Source organism: Rousettus aegyptiacus, unplaced genomic scaffold (genome assembly GCF_014176215.1).
Source record: "Rousettus aegyptiacus isolate mRouAeg1 unplaced genomic scaffold, mRouAeg1.p scaffold_m13_p_2, whole genome shotgun sequence".
Classification (NCBI taxonomy): domain Eukaryota; kingdom Metazoa; phylum Chordata; class Mammalia; order Chiroptera; family Pteropodidae; genus Rousettus; species Rousettus aegyptiacus.
Window position 1 is genome coordinate 174,360,278 of NW_023416295.1, and position 20,232 is coordinate 174,380,509.

At 63.3% G+C, this 20,232-nt stretch overlaps 1 protein-coding gene across 5 annotated transcripts in view; it reads left to right on the forward strand.

Annotated features, from left to right (window-relative positions):
• PRR5 (proline rich 5) overlaps nt 1-20,232 on the forward strand; it is a 47,945-nt gene that overhangs the window by 2,345 nt on the left and 25,368 nt on the right. Inside the window, exons 1-2 of one of the 5 annotated variants that reach the window (XM_036237643.1) lie at nt 17,366-18,465; nt 18,581-18,685. The exons of 1 other annotated variant lie outside the window; for it this stretch is intronic. In XM_036237643.1, the coding sequence (XP_036093536.1) occupies nt 18,660-18,685 (26 nt within the window). In that variant the 5' untranslated portion in view covers nt 17,366-18,465; nt 18,581-18,659. Of the gene's footprint in view, nt 1-2,265; nt 2,418-17,365; nt 18,466-18,580; nt 18,686-18,713; nt 18,732-19,161; nt 19,180-20,232 lie in introns of those variants that run through there. 3 more of the 5 variants (XM_036237649.1, XM_036237646.1, XM_036237644.1) reach the window with 3 other exon arrangements.

Consider the following 20,232-nt stretch of genomic DNA (forward strand, 5'->3'; position numbering starts at 1 on the left):
TGCTCGAAATCAAACGGCAGGTCAGGACATTTTGCTTTAGATTCAGGAAGCCCACGTGGCCTGCAGGGGTCCAGACACTGAGGGGGACCAGCCTCGCCCCCAACCCCACCTTGGAGTCAGGAGATGTGAATTAGAACCTTGGTCTCCTGTGAAGTCGTGGGTTAGTAGAACAGGAGGTGGTTTCCTGGTGACAGTACAACCTTGTTTAGCGACACCCCTCTTTTATGTCTCAAAGTCGAATCTTGGTTGGGCAACACCTAGCGGGGGAGGGGGGGCTTTGATGTCTGTGTGAGCGCAGTTCCGGTGACCCCGGGCTCCCTCATTCTTGGGGGAGCAGCCCCGGGGCTGGGGCTGCCTATAAACCTATAAACCTCGGCTTCGGCCTCGGAGGAGCCAGCGGGGGCTGCGAAGGCTGGGGCCCCCAGAGCTGGGTCCACTGCTGTAAACCTCGGCTTAGCAGCTGCGTGGCCTTGGGAAAGCTACCTCAGCGCTCTGGGCACCCGCCGCCTCATTTGCAAAGTGGAGATTGGGATGAAGAGTGTAGGTTATCGAGAGCAGGGGCCCTGGAGCCAGGCTGCTCGGGTTTGCGTCCTGGCCCCACACCGACCTGCCACGTGACCTCAGCAAGTCACAAACCTTTGTCCGCCTCAGTTTCTTCATCTATGAAGTGGCGATAATTGCATAGGGGTGAGGATTAATTACGCGGCTTCACGTTAGGCGCTTGGGGCAGCGCCCTCTGCCGGGTTTGCCGTGCTGGGAGGCCCACCCACGGAGAGGCGGGGAGGGTCCTCGAGGTCAGCATCACTGGGTCCTGTCCATCTCGTCCGTCCCGCAGATCAAACCCGAGGCCGAGAGAGGAGAAAGCTCTCGGCACAGGAGGGCAGACAGACAGGAGGTGCCCGATACATCTAGACTGGCACCAATCCTATTTAATTATAAAACCAACATGGCCACGTTGTATAAAGTCTGGAAAAGAGACCCCAATTTTACCTGTCACCTCGCCCCCCCGAACATCATTTTTTTCAATAAATATATCTTGACGTAGAACTATTTTCGTACGGTGTCATCCCACCACCCGTAAAGGTTCGTGTCCTGTATTTTTTTTTTCCTTAATTTAATACCACGAGTTTGTTCCCTGATCCCCAAATCGTCCAGCAGTCCTGAAATAGCGATGGCGATTTGTTTCGTGGCCACACGGCGTCCTGTTTTACGGATGTCCCATCGCTGACTCGGACCGTCCCCCGCCCTCAGACACTTCCACGGGGACAGCCGTGTAAAAAGCAGGTGTTGACTCGGAGGTCACACGCCAAAGGACGGCTGGTCAGCCCTGCCAGGCTGTGTGGCCTTGGGCAGGGCCCTGCCCCTCTCTGTCTCCAGTTTCTGCGCTGCGTTGAAACGGGGGGAGAAGCCCACGTCGCAGGGAGACAGGATCGGGGGGCGGCGTCAAGGATGTGGCTCTAGGCAGGGGCTTGAAATGCAGGGGCGATCGTTGCTGCCGTGGTAATGATTATCATCACCGTTATTAGTTAGGTCCTGTCTCCGCAGTTGAATCGTGGATCCCAGCAAGCCTGGGGCCTGTGTGTCCCACGTCCCGCCCCGGACATGCTCAGGAACGTCTGCCGATTTGATTCCTGACGTTCAGGTCTCCAATAGAATGAGTCTCCGTGTGCGCGAGGTACCGGGCCATTTCCACGATCCCACCTTGTCCTCAGAGAGCGTGACAGGCCTGCCCGGGCTCACCCAGTGGCAAGGGGAGAGAGAGCCCAGAGGAGGAGGCGGTGGCACTGGGCCAGCAGGATGGGGCGCTTGACGAGGCCAAGGGGCAGAGGCTGGTGCTCTGAGCGTGATGACGAGGAAGATGGGCCGGGCAGAGCCCAGCACCCCGCGTCGGGCGGGGCCGACGTGGGCGAGGCTCCTGGGGCATTCCCCGAGGCCAGCTGGCCTGAAGTCACAGAGGGTCAGGAATGAGCTAGCCGTGTGGACTCCTGACCTTACCCCACACCCCACCCGGCCGCCCCCTGCCGTCCAGGCAGGAAGGGGTGCTCCGTGGGCTGCAGACACCATCCTGGGGACTGCGCTGTGAGGAGTGATAAAATATTTATCAGAGATGCGGGCAGCTGGGCTTCCCCGCACGAGTCCCGCTGAGTCATGGGGAGCCCGGGGAGCCCCCGGCCTGCTCCCTCCTCATCCCTCCTCAGCTCTCTGCCCTTGGGCCACGTGGACGCCTCCTAATACGTAAGCCATTCCGCTGCCCACGGGCCAGGGCGCCCAGCAAGGTCAGTGCCGAGGGCTCCAGAGCTCTCCCAGCAGGAGGACAGGCCTGGGCCAAGGTCGCAGGCAGAAGGAGCCAGCAGCAGGGATCCCCTGCACCCACCCCTGCGGCGTCACACCTCCACAGTCCTCGTGGGCCCACCGAGGTAGGTCCTCCTGCACCCCCTTCGGCGGTGGGGACACCGGGGCCCAGAGCCGGGGCGCCGTAGTCCGGTCTCGCAGCCGCCAGGGGCCAGCTCTGGCGCTGGCCAGCCCGACCGTGCCTCCCCCACCCCGCGCCCGGCCGCGTTCTTGCCCCACATCGGGGCCCGGGGGCCTCGCCTCCTCCATGCCGTGGAGCCGTGACTCCAGGTTCGTCTCTGTGATCTCCAGAGTAACAGCGCAGCAAAAACAGTGGCAGATGGCGCCTGTGCCTGCCGCCTGCAGGGCCCGGGCAGCAGGGCTCCGCCGCTTCGTTCGCTCATTCATAAAACACGTCCCGGAGCTGGGAGCCAGCGTCCTGGGCCCTGGGGAGCAGTGGGGGGCACTCACCCCGTGCGGCGGGAGCCCACGGAACCAGGACGTTCTGGGCGCGGCGCCCGGGCCCACGTACCGACTGCGTGCGTGCTGCGCGGCCCCTGACAGGCTCTGCCTCCCTGAGCCTCGGGCTCCGATGGGGAATGCGGGCGAACTCTGCGTTTTCGAGAGAGGATCACGCCTGTGCCGTTCCCGTCACATGCTCGCACCCGCCTGTGACAGGCATCGACCGGCCTTTGGAACGGGTCCGGTTCCCAGAGAAGTCCCAGCAGGCTTTGCAGTTGGCTCTCCCAGGAAGCAAGCTGGTGCCCGGGGGGCCTTTGGGTCTGATGGTTGAAGGCGGAAGGTTTTTCTGAGCTAAGGTCTGAAGGGAACTGGTCCCCAGAACCAGTGCTCCCCACCAACAGCCATAAGAGGGAGCGGTCACTCACAAGGCGTTACTGGGACTCTGGGAGTGGCCTGCACCCGGGTCCCCGCTGCCCCCTCAGCCTGCTCCTGCCTGCAGGTCACATTCCTGCCCCTCTTCACCTTTCCCTCCCTCCTCGGAGCCCCCACCTTCTGTTTCTCTGCCTGGGATTCTGTTCTTCCCTTCTTCACCTGGGGCTTCGGTTGGTTCTTTAACCCCCTCCTCCTCCAGGAAGCCTTCCTGGCTGCCCCGCGTCCACCCCAGGCAGGGCGGGCTGGTGCCCCTCCCATGCCCCCCACCGTGGCATCTCGGTTCATGTCTTCAATCCAGCACTAGCATCTCCTGCTGGAATTTTGTTTCCTGGTCTCCTTGGGCTCGAAGGGCCAGACTCTGCTCGATTCATCTCTGGGTCCCAGGGCCAAGCCCAGGGCTCGTGCGGAGCGGGAATGAGGAGCGCGCGAGCGAGTCTCGTGGACGTCCAGGCGGGGCAGGGTTCAGGAACCTGGCAGAGGCAGGAGTCAGCCAGCCTGTGAGGGGCGCTCGCCTGGCCTGCCCGCGGACAGGGCCTTCATCCTCCTGACCTTCGAAGATGGGAAGCAGCGTCTCTGGGGCGGAGATTGTTTTGGGGAGAGGGGGGCGCAGAGGCCTTGGGGCCCGGAGTGCCGGCCTCCCAGCCTGAGCCCCTCCTCTTGGGGTCATGTGACCGTGAGCAACTGGCCCCCTCTGTCGGGCCTCAAGACCCTTCTGCAAACCCAGCACTGATTTGTTCTAGGGACACAGGCGAGCAGGCAGGCGGGCGTGCCGCGGGGGGCGTCCTGCGCCGCTGGGTCCCCGCCCAGCACAGGGAAGCACGCTGGGACGGACAGGCGTGGCTCTCCCTGGCGGCCGGTGCCCTCTTGCAACGTTTTTGTAGTTTTCAAATTTTCTAGAGTTCATTCCGCGACTTCGCAGGTGTATTGAGAGCCTCGCGCTAAACCCTGGGAGACAACCATCACGGTGACACAGCCCCCGCCCGCTGGGACACGCGGTCTGTGGGGGGGGGGGGCGACGGGGCACAGACCCGTGGTGTGCTGGAGGGAGGCCAGAGGCGGCCCCGGCCCGGCCTGCAGGCTCGCGGAGGTGGCGGCTGGCTGGGCAGCGGGTTTGCGAGGCGGGCGCGTGTGCCGGGCCCCGTGAGTGCTGTGTGGCCGGGGACCGAGGAGGGCGAGGTGGACGGTGAGGGACCAGGTCCTGAGTGGCCGCAGGGGACAGCTCCTGGCGGAATCACAAGAACTGCACACACGTGCACGCATGCGCGCGCACACGCACACACATGCACACACACACACACGCACAGACTCACACGCCCCCACCACCAGGCGAGGCGGGGCCCCTCGCACTATGGAGCCCGCGACAGCCTTTCCCCGGCCCTGTGGGGCGGGCAGCGCCGTGTCCTCATTTCACAGGGGGCCGAGCCACAGCGACGGACGGAGCTGCACTTCGAATCCAGGTCCGTCTGTCCTCAGGACCCGACTTGGAACAGCCGGCCTCCCCCGCAGCCGCCCGGGCTCTGTTTTGTCCCGTGTGGAGTGGGGATTAGAAGGCGACAGCGCAGACCAAAGCCGCGCCACTCCCGGGACGGTTCGGAAGCCCGCCCCTTGAGCCCTCGCCGGGCCCACCCCATGGTCGCCGCACTGCCCACCCGGTCGCTCGTCAGGGGGACAAGACGAGGCGCCTCGGGGACAGGGCTCTAAGAAGGACAGGCCACAGGAATGGGACATGCATTGCATTTCACAAGACCGACCGGAAGGAGCCCCGAGCAGCAGCCGGAAGGAGGTCCGGGCAGACGCGACCCCAGATGCCGACCCAGGGGCGTGGGCCGCAGCCCCAGGTCGGGGGGATGGGGGGGGCGGCCTGAGAGGGGCTCAGGCTGCCCCGCGCCCCCAGGACTGAGGTCTCGGCGGGGCCCACGTCTGACCCGAGTCACAGAGGCGGCGGGGCCCGCACGGGTGAGACGCCCTCTGCTCTACCCAGTGGTGAGAAAAACCAGTGCAGGAAAAGGCCTCGCTGACAGTCGGGCTCGGCGGCCATCACCTTGGTCCGGGCTCTGATGGCCGTTGTAGGCAGTGGGTGGGCGACAGGAAAGAGGGGACGGGGAGGCCCCCCCAGGCCCACCGAGGGCCCCATCCTTCTTCCCTGGCCAGCCTTGCCCCCTACGGGTTCTCAGCTGCACGAGCAGGGTAGACAGAGAAGGCGGGGTGGGCTGGGCGCCCTGGATGCGGTCTGGGCCACTGGGCTGTAGACTCCGTGGCGTGTGCAGTGTGGGCCTCTGGGCCCCACTGGTAGGGGGAGGACGTTCCCCCACCGCCCCCCACGGTCCATCTTCCTCCCAGAGCCCTTGCGAGGCCGGCGCGGGGCGCGAGCTTTGGCCGAGGTCGGGTCCAGGCCGTCCCTGAACGCAGGGCCCGGCGCGGGTCAGGTTCCCAGGAGAGACTGGTTGAATGAAGAGGAGGGAACGTGGCAACAGCCTTCGGGGAGTCGCAGTGCCCTCACGGCCCCCGTGTCCTCAGCGGAGGGGGCGGCAGACGGCCCGCCCCACCTGGGAATGCCGTGGAGATCGGCCCAGTACGTGGGAAGTGGCCCCGCCGCTTCCGGGGGCCTGGACGGGACTGTCCCCCAAATGCGGGTGTGTGTGTGTGGTGGGGCAGGGCTCACGGAGATGGCGTTGGTGGATGAGGGCACCCCGGGTAGGGCTTTGCAGGATGATCAGGAGTTGGCCAAGCAGCCCAGGCTCAGGGGAAGGTTATCCCGGACAGAACGAAGGGCAACATGTGGACAGGAAGTGGGCCTGGCCCCCGAGGACAGCACCTTTTGCCAGGATCTTGACCTCCACCTTAATTTATTCGGGAGGCCCCAAGGAGACTCTTGGCTCTACTTCCTCTCCCCTCAGACGCCCCAGAGGCTGTTGGCCCAGGCTCCCTGCAAGGGCTTGGGTGCTTGGGACCCCACGCCCACCCTTTCGTCTCCTCCCCACAGTGAGGCCCTAGAGACCCCTCCCTGCCACCTGCCCCTGGCGCCTGGGGAAATCCCTGGGCTGAGCCGGTGTGGGGGGCCCAGCAGCTGTCCTGAGGCTCCCCGGGCATCCCCCCCCCCGACCTGCCACCCACTCTGGGAGCCACAGAGAAAGGACCCAGACTTCGATGACTGAGAACCAGAAACTAGCGGGACGATGTGGAGGAGGGGCCCCCAGGGGCCGCGGCCCCTCCATGCCCACGCCCACGCCCAGAGAGAGCTCCCAGAGAGCAGGCACCAGCCCACTGTGCGCTGCCAGCGCCCGGCTCCGGCCCTGTCACGGGTGGCTCCCGGGCCCTCAGGGAGTTCTCTCTGAGCTTCGGCTCTAAGCACAGTGCCTGAGCGTGGCCAAGGGCCCCCACCCAGCCCCGGGGCACACCGCACCAGCCCCCACAGTCAGAGCAGGTGGAACGGAGGGACCCTGCTCAGTAACCACCATCCGTGCCACCGGCAGAAGGCGAGGCCAGCACGAGCTCACGCCGTCCCGGGCGGCCCGTTCCCCACCTTACAGACAGGGAGACCGAGGCTCAGGGGGTGCAGCAGGTGAGAAGCGGGCCCGGGCCTTTTCTGCCGACCAGCCTCCCGAGGCCGAGGAGCAGGAGCTGGAGCCCGGCCGCATCTCAGCACCCTGCTGGCCGGGGGTCCCAAAGGCCTCCGGCTCCCATTCCACATCCGTGGGCATTTCCGCCACGGCCACAACCTCACGAGGCCACGTCATCGTCCCTGTGTGACACCCCCAAGGCTGCACTCCTGGGGACGGTAGAGCCAGCTGGGACACTCGAGCCGGGAGAGCCCGGGGGCTGGCGAGGCCTGGGGTGCAGGGGTGGGGACGGCGGGCAGAGTGGGCAGTCAGGAGGTCCGAACCCCAGGAGCTGGGCTTCCCGTGCAGAACCCCTCTGCCACCTCGAGGCTGGCAGCGTGGCGCCCACTCTCCTCCCGGCCTGTGGGCCTCACACCCTCCCCACCCTGCATCTCCCACCCCCCCCCCCATGCCCTTTGGCTTCATTCCACGTCCAGCGCCTGGGGTTCCGGGCGGTGTTGGGCCTGTGCCGGGGGACACCCTGTCTGTGTGAGCCCCAGCCCTGGCCCCCCATCCAGGGGACAGGTCTGGGGACAGCAAGCGCATCGGGGCACAGAGCGTGGGAGTCAGGGGAAACCGAGGGGCCTGAGGAGCCTTGACCTGTGTGGCTTGTGCTGTCCCCTCCAGGGCCCCTCCCCGTGTGACTTTCCACCCGGATGGCGCCCGTAGCTGCTGAGCACAGGGCCGGCCCCTGGGCACGTCCCCGCTGGTGCCCTCGTCACCGCTGCTGGTCAGTCCTCTCCCTGTCTCACCCCAGCCCTGCTGAGCGAGGTCAGCCCTCCAGGCCCGACCGAAATGTCACTGCCGCTGGAGGCTCTTTAGAACAACCCCGATGCAGTCCGTGTCCTTCTCAGGAGCCCTGGAACCGCCCCGCCTCCCGTGGGGACACGTGGCAGCCGCTGGGGACAGGCTCTGGCACGCAGTAGGCGCTCACGGCTAGTAACGACTCGATGGCAGAGGCAGGAGTGACAGTGTGAGGTGTGTGGCCTCCAGGTCAGAGCTGGCCCAGGTCTCAGCCCTGCACTAACCTGCTGTGCAGCGAGGCAGGTCAGTTCCCTCCTCTGGGCTCGGTCTCCTTGTCCTGGGAACTCTGGCCGGTAGGGCTGCCCCCGGAGGGAGGGTGTCGGCGTGCCCAGCACCCTGCAGGGCCTTAGCATTTGCTGCTTCTCCCCGGTCATTAGCACAGCCGCGCCCGTGGGGGTCCCAGCGTGGCCTCAGTCTTCGCGCCTGTAAAGTGGACCGCTGGGCTGGGTGAACTCCAGGGGCCCTTGGGCCTGGCTTCCTGTGGGCGACAGCGGGGTGGGGAGGGCCTGGGAACAAGGTCACCCTGCATCCGTCCTCAGAGGCCCCAACTCACTTCCTCCCGCTTTTACGATGTTGAAACGGAAAGGAGGTCCGGGTGGTTTTTGTTAAATGCCCTTTCTTAGCCCCTTGTGTCGGTCCCCAAACTCAAACCGAGTTTATGGACAAAGGAAGTCCAGGAACCCTGACGCAGCCGTGGGAGGAGGGCTGGCGGTCTCGGGGCCCTGGGGGACGTGCCCCTTGCCCCCCAGACACTGGGGAAGGGGATCCTCCCAGTCTCCTCGCTAGCCCACCCCTCCCACCCCAGGGAGCCGAGTCTGAGGGCTGGTGCTATTCTGCTGCGTTGTGGGCCGCGGGGGGAAGCACCCCGTCTGCGGGCCCCCACCTCGTCCCCCACAGCTTCAGCAGCCCTGCCCCCCGGAGAGCAGGGTGGCGACGGCCGCCTCCGAGGGTACTGCAGCAGCTTGACGGTGCGTGCGCATCCTTCAGGTCTGGGCTTGGCTCTTGGAGATGCTCATGACACATTGCTATTGTCACCGTCGACATGCATCTGGATTTTTAAAAAGTGCCAGGGCGTTCACGACATGTCTGAGAAATGGGCTGGTTTTTGACCCTGAGCTTCCTAGCAAGAAGAGCAAAGAGGGAAAGAGGCTCCCTCGCTAGATTAGTCATGCCCGCGAGATGAACGCACAGCTTCTCCCCGTCGTGAGGCCCGAGGGGCCCTCGTAAAGGGTCCCCGTGCGGTGTGCTGAGTGGCGTCCTCAGTGCTCGTGCGGTCCGGCTTGACCCAAGGACCCAGGGTCTGGAGCAGAGTCCTCAGGCTCTCCCGACTGCCGGGGACGGGAGGGGGCGTCCTCAGGGGTCTACGAGCGGGGCCCCGTGAGATGACTGAAGTTTCACGTATTACCTGCAAAATCCATGAGTCCGCCTCGCTCTGTAGTAGAGCCATGCGGGTTTAACTACAGGAGTAATGCTTTCTGTCCTCCGCGCCAGATGTTTGGGTGCCCCAGATGCTCCCCACAGACGGTCCGGCGGTGCCCGCTCCTCAGCTCTCCCCCAGCCCCTCGCAGAGAAGCCCCCGAAAGCCACACTCCCCTCCCCGAGCAAAGGCACACTCACTGTCATAGGTTCCCAGACCCTGAAAAACTCCAGGGCCCGGCCTGGCAGGCTGCGGTCCAGGGCCGAGGGCCACTGTGTGTCCCCTGGACGTGCTCATGCATATGACTCCAGCTGGGCTTTGGTCAGGCGTGGAGCAGCAGAAAGTTCCAGTTCATCTCGAAGTGCATCTGTTCATTGCAGGGCCAGGTGTGGGACGGGAGTGGACCTCCCGGCACCCTCCCACACACACCCAGGCCCTTGAGTCAGTCGGACTCTTACACAGACCGGTGGTGGGGGGAACACCTCGGGGGGACAGGGAAGTCCACACGGAGACTGCAGACGCTCCCCGCTCCCGGCTCCCGGCCCCTCACACCTCCGTAGGTCCCCGGTAAGCTGGTACCCCCGCCACCCACGCCCCGGACACTGGCTTCCTAATAGGCATCTGGCGTTTGGACATCTGTCGATGTAAGAATGTCCAGACCCACAGAGAATTATAATAAAAATCTGTGGGAAACAGAGGCAAGATCTCAACAGACTTTGAAAGCATGCTTCCCAGAAACGATGGTTTGCAGCTGCTTTTCTGCGTGGGGCATTCGGGTGGGAACGGGGAGGAAGCCAGGCGGGGACGGGGTTACAGGAGGGTCGAGGAGATTTTGTGCTCCCTGGAAGGTCGTCACCTTTCAGCAGGAGGGATCTGAAAAGTGGCATTTCAAAGAGGTCATAAGCTACCTGCAGAAAGGACGGGCAGGGCTTGCTCAGGGCCAAGCCAAGCTTTTCCCTACAGAAGTTCTGGGCCTGGGGCGGGGCTGCCCGCCGTGACCTGCCCAGTTAGGAATTTACGATCGGACCGCCCTGCGAGGTTACTTCCCACCGAACACCTTTTCCGTCCTCACATCTTGTTCTCGGCTCGTTTTCTTTCGTCTTCGATGATGTCAAGCAAATTCATCTTGCAGCCTCGTTGCAACAGTTTCTTGGCGGGAGCCCTTGGGATTTCCATGATGTCTGTAGCATTTGCCCCCTCTCTGGCCTGTTTCCGTGTATGATGTGTAGTCTGAGACCCTGCGTTTATTTCCAGCTGAGCTTTTTCCGTGGCGACCCAGGAGGCCTGGCTTGGGGGCTGGCCTCCCCCTGCCCTGCTCCCCCCCAAACTGGGGCCACTTTTATGTTGCTATTTAGGCTTTTTCCTCAAACCGAAATCCATGCGCCGGGGATCGCAAGGAGACTTGCACGCTTTTTCCTGTCGCAAACTCAGGTGGACACGGGCAAGTTTTCATGTCATCCGTCTTTGTCGGCGGGCAGATCGTCCTCTCGGCCACCCATTCCTAGGGGTGCAGCCCCTCGAGACCCCGCCTGTGTGTGAAGAGCTCAGTCGCACCCTCCCTTGCGTCCTGCTTGCTCAGGGTCTTAGCTCCAGGCTGCCGGGTTTCACCTCTCTGTCTCGACACCCCTCTCCCTACCCTCCAAGGCTGCCGCTCCTTCTTACCACCAAGCTTCTAGCTCTCACATTTTCCCGCGACAACTATTGTACTAATTAGAATACGATCCGTAGAGTCGGGTCCTTAAGAATATAGACTCTGGAGCCACACAGCCCGGGCTTGAACCCCAGCTCTGCCAGCATGGGACGTGCTCCGTTACGTCGTCTGTGAAATGGGGGTGTCGATGGTGGGCATTGCTGTGCCGACGTAAGAAACAGCCAAACCTGTAGAGAACGTTTGTAAGAGTTTATCCGAGTTACACTGGCGACCGTGCTGGGGAGCAAAGTCTCAGACGCTCCCGAGAGTGACGGTTTTACAGTTTCTTTCATACATTTGGAATTGAGGAGGGGACGCAGGGGAGATGACAGGAAGGCGGGCGGGTCAGGTACAGGGTCGTTGAAAAGAGCGCGCGCTCTCTTGAGAGCAGTTAAGCCTTCCGGGGGTCGAGAGAAGAGGCGTTTCAAAGCTATGTTAACCTAGATGCAGAAACGATGGACAGGCCTTGCTTAAGGCAGAGAAAACCATTACGAGACTCTTCCCGTGAGCTGCCCAGTTGGGAATGTATGATCGGATCGCTCTGCGAGGTCGCCGTCAGTCAGAGTATTACAGAGCCACAGCTGCAAGGGACAGAGGGCCTGGCACGCGAAGGCACTGAGAACGTCACTCTGTATGTATCATTGCACGTTTTAAGCATTATACTGGCCTTCATACAATCAACATTACCTGTGTTATAACTATAGTGATGATGTTATCTTAGTAATAAGGTTAATGATTAGTCTGGCCGCTGGTGACTTTCCTCACTTCCTTACAGGCTCAGTGATGCTTTTGGAAGCTCTTTGTAATGTTTCTTCCTGGCGTTTCTCAAAGATATGTTGGAAGGAGACCCCCCACCCGCCCCCATGTAGTTCTCTAAATCGTCTGCCTCTCAGTGGTCAGTGCAAACTCATCGTGACACTCCCTGAGGATGCCGGCTCCGTAGCCAGCAGCACCTGCAGAGCCTGCTACCACATTCCTATCTCTAGTTCTCCTGCGAAACTGCAGGCCATCTGGAAGTCCAGGGGAATCCAGCTCGGCCACCTCCCAGCTCAGGGACTCCTCTTCCCATCGGATCGGATCCTCCCTCCCCATCCCTCGGGGCCAGGGAATTCCTACGGGATCTTTGTAAGATAACCTGATGTGTGGGTAATCAGGCGGGTGGACAGTTCTGGCACAATCTACACCAAGTACAGTGGACCGAGTCTCTCAAGTGACCTCACTGCAGGTCAGATCAGGTCTTGTGGCCAAAGGAGCCTCTCATATTTCTGGATCGTGGAGGAGGTCGTTCAGGGTGGGACGGAGACTGGACTCGACCCCAACAAGGATAAATGGGGAGTCGCGGCCAAGGGGCAGCAGGGTTTGTGGGTAGGAAAGTACTGAGAGGGAACGTCTGGGCTTCGGGGTGTCTTGTGAAGTCAACGCAACAGAACTCTTGCTGTAGGTGGGCCAGGGGAGAGGAGACCAGGGGCGGGGAGCTTTTCTAGATGGACCCAGCAAGATTCTTGCTCAAACTGGATTCTACGATGAGGAAGGAGGAAGCCCAAGGTCGGGCCTCCTCCAGCAGGGGACTTTGGGGAGCTTGAGGAGAGTTAGGTCAAGATGCTTGTCATCGTCACGGTCCCTGGGGCGGGAGCACCCAGTCTGACGGAGGAGGCGGGCCCAGGCCCAGCTCTGACATCCTAACAAAGGCAGATGGAGGACGACCTGGGGGTTGTCGGCCGAGTTGCTGTCAAGAGGAGGAAGCTCTGCAGCGCAGGGGTGGGGGCCTGGGACCCCCGGGAAGCCCGGCGCCGAGTCGGGCCGGCTGGCGCTCATGGCCCTGCACGCGCCAGGCCCCTTCTCGGCATCTTGCAGCCGTGAACACGTGTACAGCCCTGGGACCAGTAGAGAGGAAAGCGTCATGACCGTGGGGGCTCAGAACGAGTCACCCCAAGACGTGCCTCGAATGCGCCCTTCCCCCTAACCACCTAGAAGAATTTGAAGTCTCGCTCACAGTAAGAGATTGTCAGAGGTTACCTTGTTTTTGACCCACCTGTATGCCAGGGCAAACTACGAATGACCGAACGAGTGTTTCCATCCTGCGATGACGTCCTGGAGCCCCCAGGCGCCTCGCTTCCTCCCCAGCTCGGGAGTCTTATACGCCACGTTCCTGCTCTGACTCTGAGCCTCCTGTGCACGCGGGGCGCGTCCTGGAAGCGAGGTTCCCATCCACCTGTGTGTGTTAACCTGGGTCATTTTCTCTCGCTGCTCTATCTCATGGCTATTTGACGATTAGACCAGTGACAAGAACCCGACGGGTCGAGGGCAGTTCTTCCTCCTCCACGTTCTCATTTCTCAGATGAGGAAACTGAGGCACGGTTAAACAGTTCAGCAGCCCGAGTGGTCGGGTGCGGGTCTGTGGCAGTGGGCTCCACGGCCCACGCCCTGGTCACGACACTCCCGCCCCTCGCGGTTGGAGGGAGCGGGGGAAGGTGGCTTGGGCGGAGGGCAGAGCCCGGGGAGAGGCCCGGAGTGGGGAGCAGGCTGCGAGTCTGGAGAACAAGCCGCAGCTTTGTCTTCTGCTCATGGGGGAGGGGAAGGACGGGCCCGGAGGGCTGAGTGGGAGACGAAGCGGAAGGAAGGGAAGTCTGTGCCCAGACTGCAGAGGGTCTTGGACACCCGGGAGTTTGTCCTGCAGGCAGAGGGCCTCGCCTGAAGCTCCGGAGCAGGCGGTGCGGGTCACGCGCGGGGGGCTGAGTGACTGCTGGCGGCAAGAGGCAGCCCAGCCAGCTGCGGGGCTCCGGCCGGGCCCGTCTGGGCAGGGGGCAGCAGCGGAGGGGTGGGGCACGAGCTTGCTGGCCCTGCTGGGCTGGGAGGACGACCGAGGAGCGGCGGCCCAGGCTTCGGGCGGCGAAGCCCCGGCCTCCTCCGGGTGAACACGTTCGGTCCACAGCCCACCTGGACGTGAGGATCTGGGACCCCAGCATCCGCCTTGGTGGGGACATGTGGGCCAGGCCGGCTGGGATAGGTTCTCACTAGGGGTCCCCGTCACGGCCCATGCAGACAGGGCCCCCCCCACCCGTCCAGAGAACCTCAACAGCGGCGTTTCCTTCCTTTGCTCCCTCCCTTTGTGGGCTCCGAACCGCGTCTCTGCAGAAGTGGGGTGGGGGAGGTGGCGAGTGGGACACCCCCCTGGGTGGGCACCTTCCACCATGAGCAATGACCTGACACCACCTCCTCACTGGGCAGCCTGGGTGATGTTATAAAGTCAACGAAGCCGGCCAAGCCGCCATACTGCTGTGTCCTCCTTACCCGGCCGGCTCTGAGTCCCTGCCTCGCAGGCCACTTGGGAGAGTCGTGAGGTGGTGAGTGAGAGAAAAAGCACTTCCTTAGGCCCAGAGTCCCCGCCAAGCCCTCCTCGTTACCCCCAAGCCTTCTCCATTACCCCCCAAGCCCTCCCCGTTACTCCCGAGCCCTCCCCATTACCCCCGAGCCCTCCTCGTTACCCCCGAGCCCTCCCCGTTACCCCCGAGCCCTCCCCGTTACCCCCGAGCCCTCCCCGTTACCCCCCGAGCCCTCCCTGTTACCTCAGGCTCCCCCTCCTGGGGCTTTTCCGTATCAGAGTGTGTTCTGCTATCCGGAGTAGTAAGTAGTCCTTCCTTCCAAGGATTCTTCTAAGAAAAGGCTGCTGGCCAAGAAGGTGCCTTGTGGAAAATACAAAGCTGGACGGACGTCAAGCCCGGTCTGTCCAGCCCTGCCCTGTGTGGCCTCCGTCTGCGTGTCTGCGCAGTGGGGGTGACCGTGGCGCCTGCCTCGCAGGGCTGCGCCGATGGCCAGGGCAGGACGTGCATTTGCAGCCCCGGGCCCTGTGGGCACAGCGCTGCACGCTCAGCTCAGAGGCCAGGGCTGCCACGCCTCCAGCAGGAGCCACCTGCTCCCTCCCCGTCTGGGGGGGGGGGTGCGTTCCTATTGGAGAGGGCTGGAGCAGGGGAACGAGGGTGTGTCCAGTTCGCAGGCCACTGGGGCTGGACCTTGCCCCATCTGTGCGTGCAGGTCGAAGCCCGAGCCTGGGGAGAGCCGGCCCTGTTTGAGGAGGGGTGACGCGCCTGGGGATTCGGGCCACAAACTGCGTGGCTCACAGCCGGAATTTGTTTCTCGCGGTTCTGGGAGCTAGAAGTCTCAAATCAAGGTGTAGAAGTCTCAAATCAAGGTGTAGAAGTCTCAAATCAAAGTGTCGGCAGGACCAGGAATCCTTCCGGTCTCTTCCAGCTTCCGGCGACTGCTGGCGACCCTTGGCCTGTGGCTGCGTCCCCTGCCCCCCATCTCCGCCCCGCTCCGCACGACAGGGCCGGTCTTCCCTTCATGTCTATCTCTCTGCTTCTCCACACGGCTTTCCTGTGAAGATGTCAGTCGCTGAATTTAGGTGTGGTCTCATCTCAACTCGATGACATCTGCAAAGATCCCGTGTTGGAATGAGATCCCACTCACAGGGCCGGGGGGTTAGGGCTTCCGCACGTCTTTTGGGGGGCCGTCCGAACAGCCTGGGACTCAGCCCGCCGGGCAGACTGCTTTCTCTGTGTCCAGCTCAGTGCGCGGTGCTGGACCGGGCAGGCGGGGTCATTCTCTGACCAGGCGGCCGGACGGGACGGGCACCTGCGTGGCGGTAGCCTAGCTCTCCCCACCCCGCGCCCCCTGCCCGCGTCCCCTCTGTCCACAACGTCGATTAGAGGGAAGAAATGGCAGCCGCTGTGTACTCGGGGCCTGCTCTGGGCTGGGGCCCTGGCAGACGCGCGCCGTCCTCATTAGTGTGGGAGGTTGTCACGGGCGCCGAGGCTGAAGCCCGTCGGCCGGGGTTTGAATCCTGGCCCGGCCATGTGACCTTGGACCTGTCACTTCACTTTCCAGGTCCCCCAGCTGGCCACCTGTAAGCTGGGATGATGGGGAGTAGCCGTAGAATTGCTATGGAAGTCGAGGGTGGACGTGGCAACCTCCCCAGGGTGGGCGCTCCTCACGCCTAATCCCAACCAGTGCTGGAGTCCCCGAGGGTGACGTGGGCTCGCCTGATGGCGGCAGCCCCAACTCGGCAACCTGTCTGCCGTGTGACCACAATGGCCAGCAGTCACGAGCCTTCGGCGTGCCCCCCATGACTATGTGAATGGTCTCGTCCCACCTCGCCCCGTCATGGGCCAGGCGTGGCACCATCTCGGTCCATCCCAGAGGAAGGATGGAATGCCTCCCCATGCCCGACACGCTGCTGAGCCCCTCCTCGGGTGTCTGGGACCCTGGGATGCAGAGCCCCTGACCCAGGGCTCCCCAGTCCACAGGACGTTCCCAGTCAGATTCGGGGGAGCACCATGCCTCACCACCAGGGGGCAGAAGCGCCCCTTGAAGCCAGCAGGGTCTGGGATGGGCAGGGCTGGGGTGGGCGCCAGGCGGGGAGCAAAAGCGGGTGTCTGTCTCTCCAGCTGAGCTGGCATGCCACCCGCTGACTCTGCCTGTGTGCACGCGCCTTGGCTCCCGAGCCTCAGTTCCTCTGTCCGTGACCCCCGCCTGCGAGGACCAGCCGAGGCAGGAGAACTAACATGGCCGTCCCTCTGCCCCGCCTCTGAGCTGCTCCCCCCGCACCCACCCCACCCCCGGCCTCCTCCCCACTGGGCCCCTCCGGGGGTGGGCTAACCATCTCCACCCTCCTCAGCATACGGGCTGGGGCCACAGAGCTGGCAAACTCATCCAGGTGGACCAGAAGCCCCGAGCCCTGGCTTCCGGAGCCTTGCCGACTGTAGTCACGCCATCCGTCTGTGAAGTGAGAGGCTGAGCCGGGTTCAGGGGTTTGCAGAGTCCGGGATACCACGAGCTCCCCGCCCCCCAGAGATGCTCTGTGGCTGTCCCCAGGCAGACTTTGCCTCAAAGACCCTGATCCCAGGTACCCAGCAGGGGCCAGGCCCATCCTGCAAAGCATCATCCGTGCCAGCACTGTGCCTGTGAGGATGAAGCCTCTGGGCCGGCCCCTTGGCACGGCCATGCCGCACAGATCGAAGACACCAGGGTCACTGTCTCCGGCCGCAGCTACAGGAAGCATGCGGCCTTCAGGCTTTACCAGTCCTCATGTCCCCCACCCCTCAAAATCACCCATGGCAGCTGTGGGGTGAAGGCGGGAGCCCCAACCCTGGACTTCATCCATCTTACAGATGGGCAAACTGAGGCCCCAGGGTCACTTGACTTGACAGCAGGGCTGGGTGAACCCCGGTTCTGGCTCACTCTCCCATCAGAAGAACAAGCTTTCCAGATAGCAGGGTCCCCTTTGCCAACTAGGGTCCTGGACCAGCTCCTGACACCCTGCTGGCGGAAGGGGGAGAGTTTGGAAGGAAGTTGCGGTCCTGGGGGAGGAGAGGCCGTGGTTGACGCCATCAGGTTGCCCTGGCAGCTCTGGGGGTGCATGCATGGGTCCCCCCAGTCTCCCATCCCCTTTACTTTTCCCCTCCCTTAGTCCCAGACACAGAAGCACGCTCCCCGGGGCCACCGCTCAATACAGTTGTCCAGTCCCCTGCCCCTTATCAGGCTGGAAGGCCCCCCACGTGAGCGGAGGGCCCGCCGGAGCCCCACGCCTGCCTGCGGGGGCAGCAGCGCAGTGAGAGCCATCACGTGGGGCCTCAGGCCCAGGAGGCCCGGTCATCTGATGCTTCCTGGGAAGCCAGAAATCAGGGTTTCCACGTCAGTCTCTTCCCTGTAAAACCTTGGCTGCCTGTAGTTCTGGTTTTCGTCCCCACCCCCTGACACACACGCACATGCACACACACACACACACACACACTCACACACATTTAGGGGCTGGACTGCGTCTTTGGCACCCGAATGCCCCTGCTCTGGGGGAAGAGGGTGCTGGCTTTGTCCCCTCCTGGCCTCTGTGTCTGATCCCGGCCCCGGGGGCTGGCCGCTCCCCTGGGCTGTCAGCCCTCCACCACCACCGCTCCAAGTCCCTCTCTGCCTGTCACCAGCCCTTCAGAGCAGCAGTGCCCTCACCTGAGTCCCCCTTGCACCTGACCTGAGGCCATTGGCTGGGGTCCGGGCTGGGTGGTTACAGCTAATTCCTTAACGCTGACCTGAGCTGGCTTTCAAACCCTTAGGCCATTCCTACCTCTGGAATTTATTGCAGACCACTCCTCCCAGACCTCTGCTGCACCCACGGCCCCCTTAAACCAATTCCCCCTCCCAGCTACCCTTCTCCTCCCCTCCTCCTGCCTCCCATCTTTCCTGAGTTTCTAATCTTGAGCCGTCCCACCTCCTCCCCACCCAGCCAGCCCCTCCTGCCTCTGGGCCCCTCTGCGAGAGCTTCCCACCCCAGTGTGCTGAGCAGACAAAGCCAGCCCTCTGCCCAGAGCCTGCCTCCGGCCTGGGAAAGCCTCTTTCTCCTGCTCCCACCCGGGCACCCTCCGCTGCTTCTCACCGGGGGCAGTACCGTGGTTCCGTCTCCGCCTGGCCAGAGTGGCACCTTTCACAAAGCATTTGTGCCAATCTGATCTAATTTAATCCCTCCCTCCTGTGGGATAGGTGTTTGTCCAGCCATTCGAACAAATGCTACTGCATGCCTACTGTGTGCGGGGCGAGGAGGCGTAGACATAAGCCAGTCACTACAGTGACAGAGACTGGCTTATGGCATAGGGTGGAAAAGTCACCAAACAACCAGAGAGCAACCCCTGAACCTAACCCAAGCGGAAGGCAGTCAGGGAAGGGGAGGCGACCATCGCTGCAAGGTATTCTGGGGCAAGGAAGCGAGGGGACAGGCGGGGAAGCCAGGGGACAGGCGGGGAAGCCAGGGGACAGGCGGGAAGGCCCCTTCAAGGGTTCCAGGCTCAACTTCATCCTCAGGGCAGTGGGGACTCACAGCAGCGCCCAGCGAGGATCACTCCAGCCACTGACGGGAAGAGCGGCTTGTCTAGTGACCTGTATGGCCCTGGGGAGAGCGGGCAGGAGGTATCTGTCGTCCAGGCCATGGATGCCACCAGCTCTGCCTGGAGAGGTGACAGTGAGGGTGAAGGGAGCAGAATCAGTAGACGATTCTAAAGGGGCGAGAAAAACACCGGGGGCTTGACGGGGTGAGGGCGACGGTGGGGGGTGACCTGCCAGGCCACGCGGGTCTCAGCCTCGGGGATGGCGGCTCTGAAAGCCAGAGGTCGCCACGTCCTCGATTTCGATCTCAGGGTCAAGGAGTTTGTTGGTCATGACTCTGCCTCCCTAGGACAAGGGTAATGTCTGGCACAGAGTAAGTGCTCAGGAAACGCTGGTTGATTCAAACTGAACAGTGTCTGCTCACGAGGCTCTCGCGTCCCTCAGCTGGGACTCTCCTGCGTCCCTGGCTCCTCCGCTGGGCCTTGGCGACCCCCATCCACTGCCTCCTTCATGCTGCGGTGCAGGTTCCTGCCCCTGAGTGGGCGTGATAACGCCACCCCACGCTGAGTCAGACTGAGGTAACTGGCGGGCAGCTGTGTCCCACCCTCGCCCCGTGGCATGGAACCTCTTTCTCAGGGGGCAGGTGCTTTGGTTCCGCCGCCAGGGGTGGAGTGCCAGGTGCGTGCACTCCGGGAGAGGTGACTCATTGGTCCCTGGGCCGCAGTTTGTCCCGTACAGTGTGGGTGCAGGGTGGCCCTCTGAGCGCGCTCCTTGTGCTGGAATTCTAGGATCAGCCCCTCCTCTGCCCACAGTGATTCACACAGGAAGCATTTACGGGAAAACACAGATGGGGCCGGGGCTCTGGTGACACCTGGGCTTGCTCGGCAGAGGCGAAGCCTCGGGAGCGAGCGGCCTGAGGTGACATGAGGGCAGCGTTGCTGTCTTGCTGTCTCATGGAGGGGACGGGAAGTTGGTGAGCCCTGTGGGAACCGCAGAAGCCGGGGCCTGGGGGTTTGTGCCGTGTGCTCGGGAGGCCTGGGTTAGGCCTAGCTTTGCCATTTGTAGCAAGGCTTTGCTGGTCTCTGCCCTGGGGGGCCACTCCTGATTCCCCAACTCCCCAACCTGGAACTCCCGCAGGCTAGGGGAGGACAATTAGAGTCGCCAGAGTGGGGTGGGGGCCTGGCCTGAGGCACCCCAGACTGCTGAAGGCTTCCACGCAGTCTTCATAAGAACCACAGGGAGGTCTGTGTCCATGAGGCGGCATCTCGGGGGGTCTGTGTGAACACAGCCTTTGTGGGGGAGGGAAGGGGGGAGGATGACTTTGGTTGAGGCACTGAGGAGCGGGAGGCTTCTTGGGAGGCACAGGGGTTGCCGAGCATCGTATGGGTGTGTCCGCAGTGGCCGGGATGTTGGTACCGTGTATGTTGGTTTCCCGTGGGCACGTGTGGCCCTCAGAAGAGCCAAGCAGGTCAAGGGCGCGACCGCGAAAGGGCCGACCCAGGGGGATCTGAGGCGCGGACCAGCCTCGCCCCCAGCTCGTGGCCCCGCCCCCGCCCCCGCCCCGCCCCCGCGTGCCCGCCCCCTTTCCCGCTCCGCCCCCGGCCTCAGTCCCCGCCCCGCCCCCGGCCCCG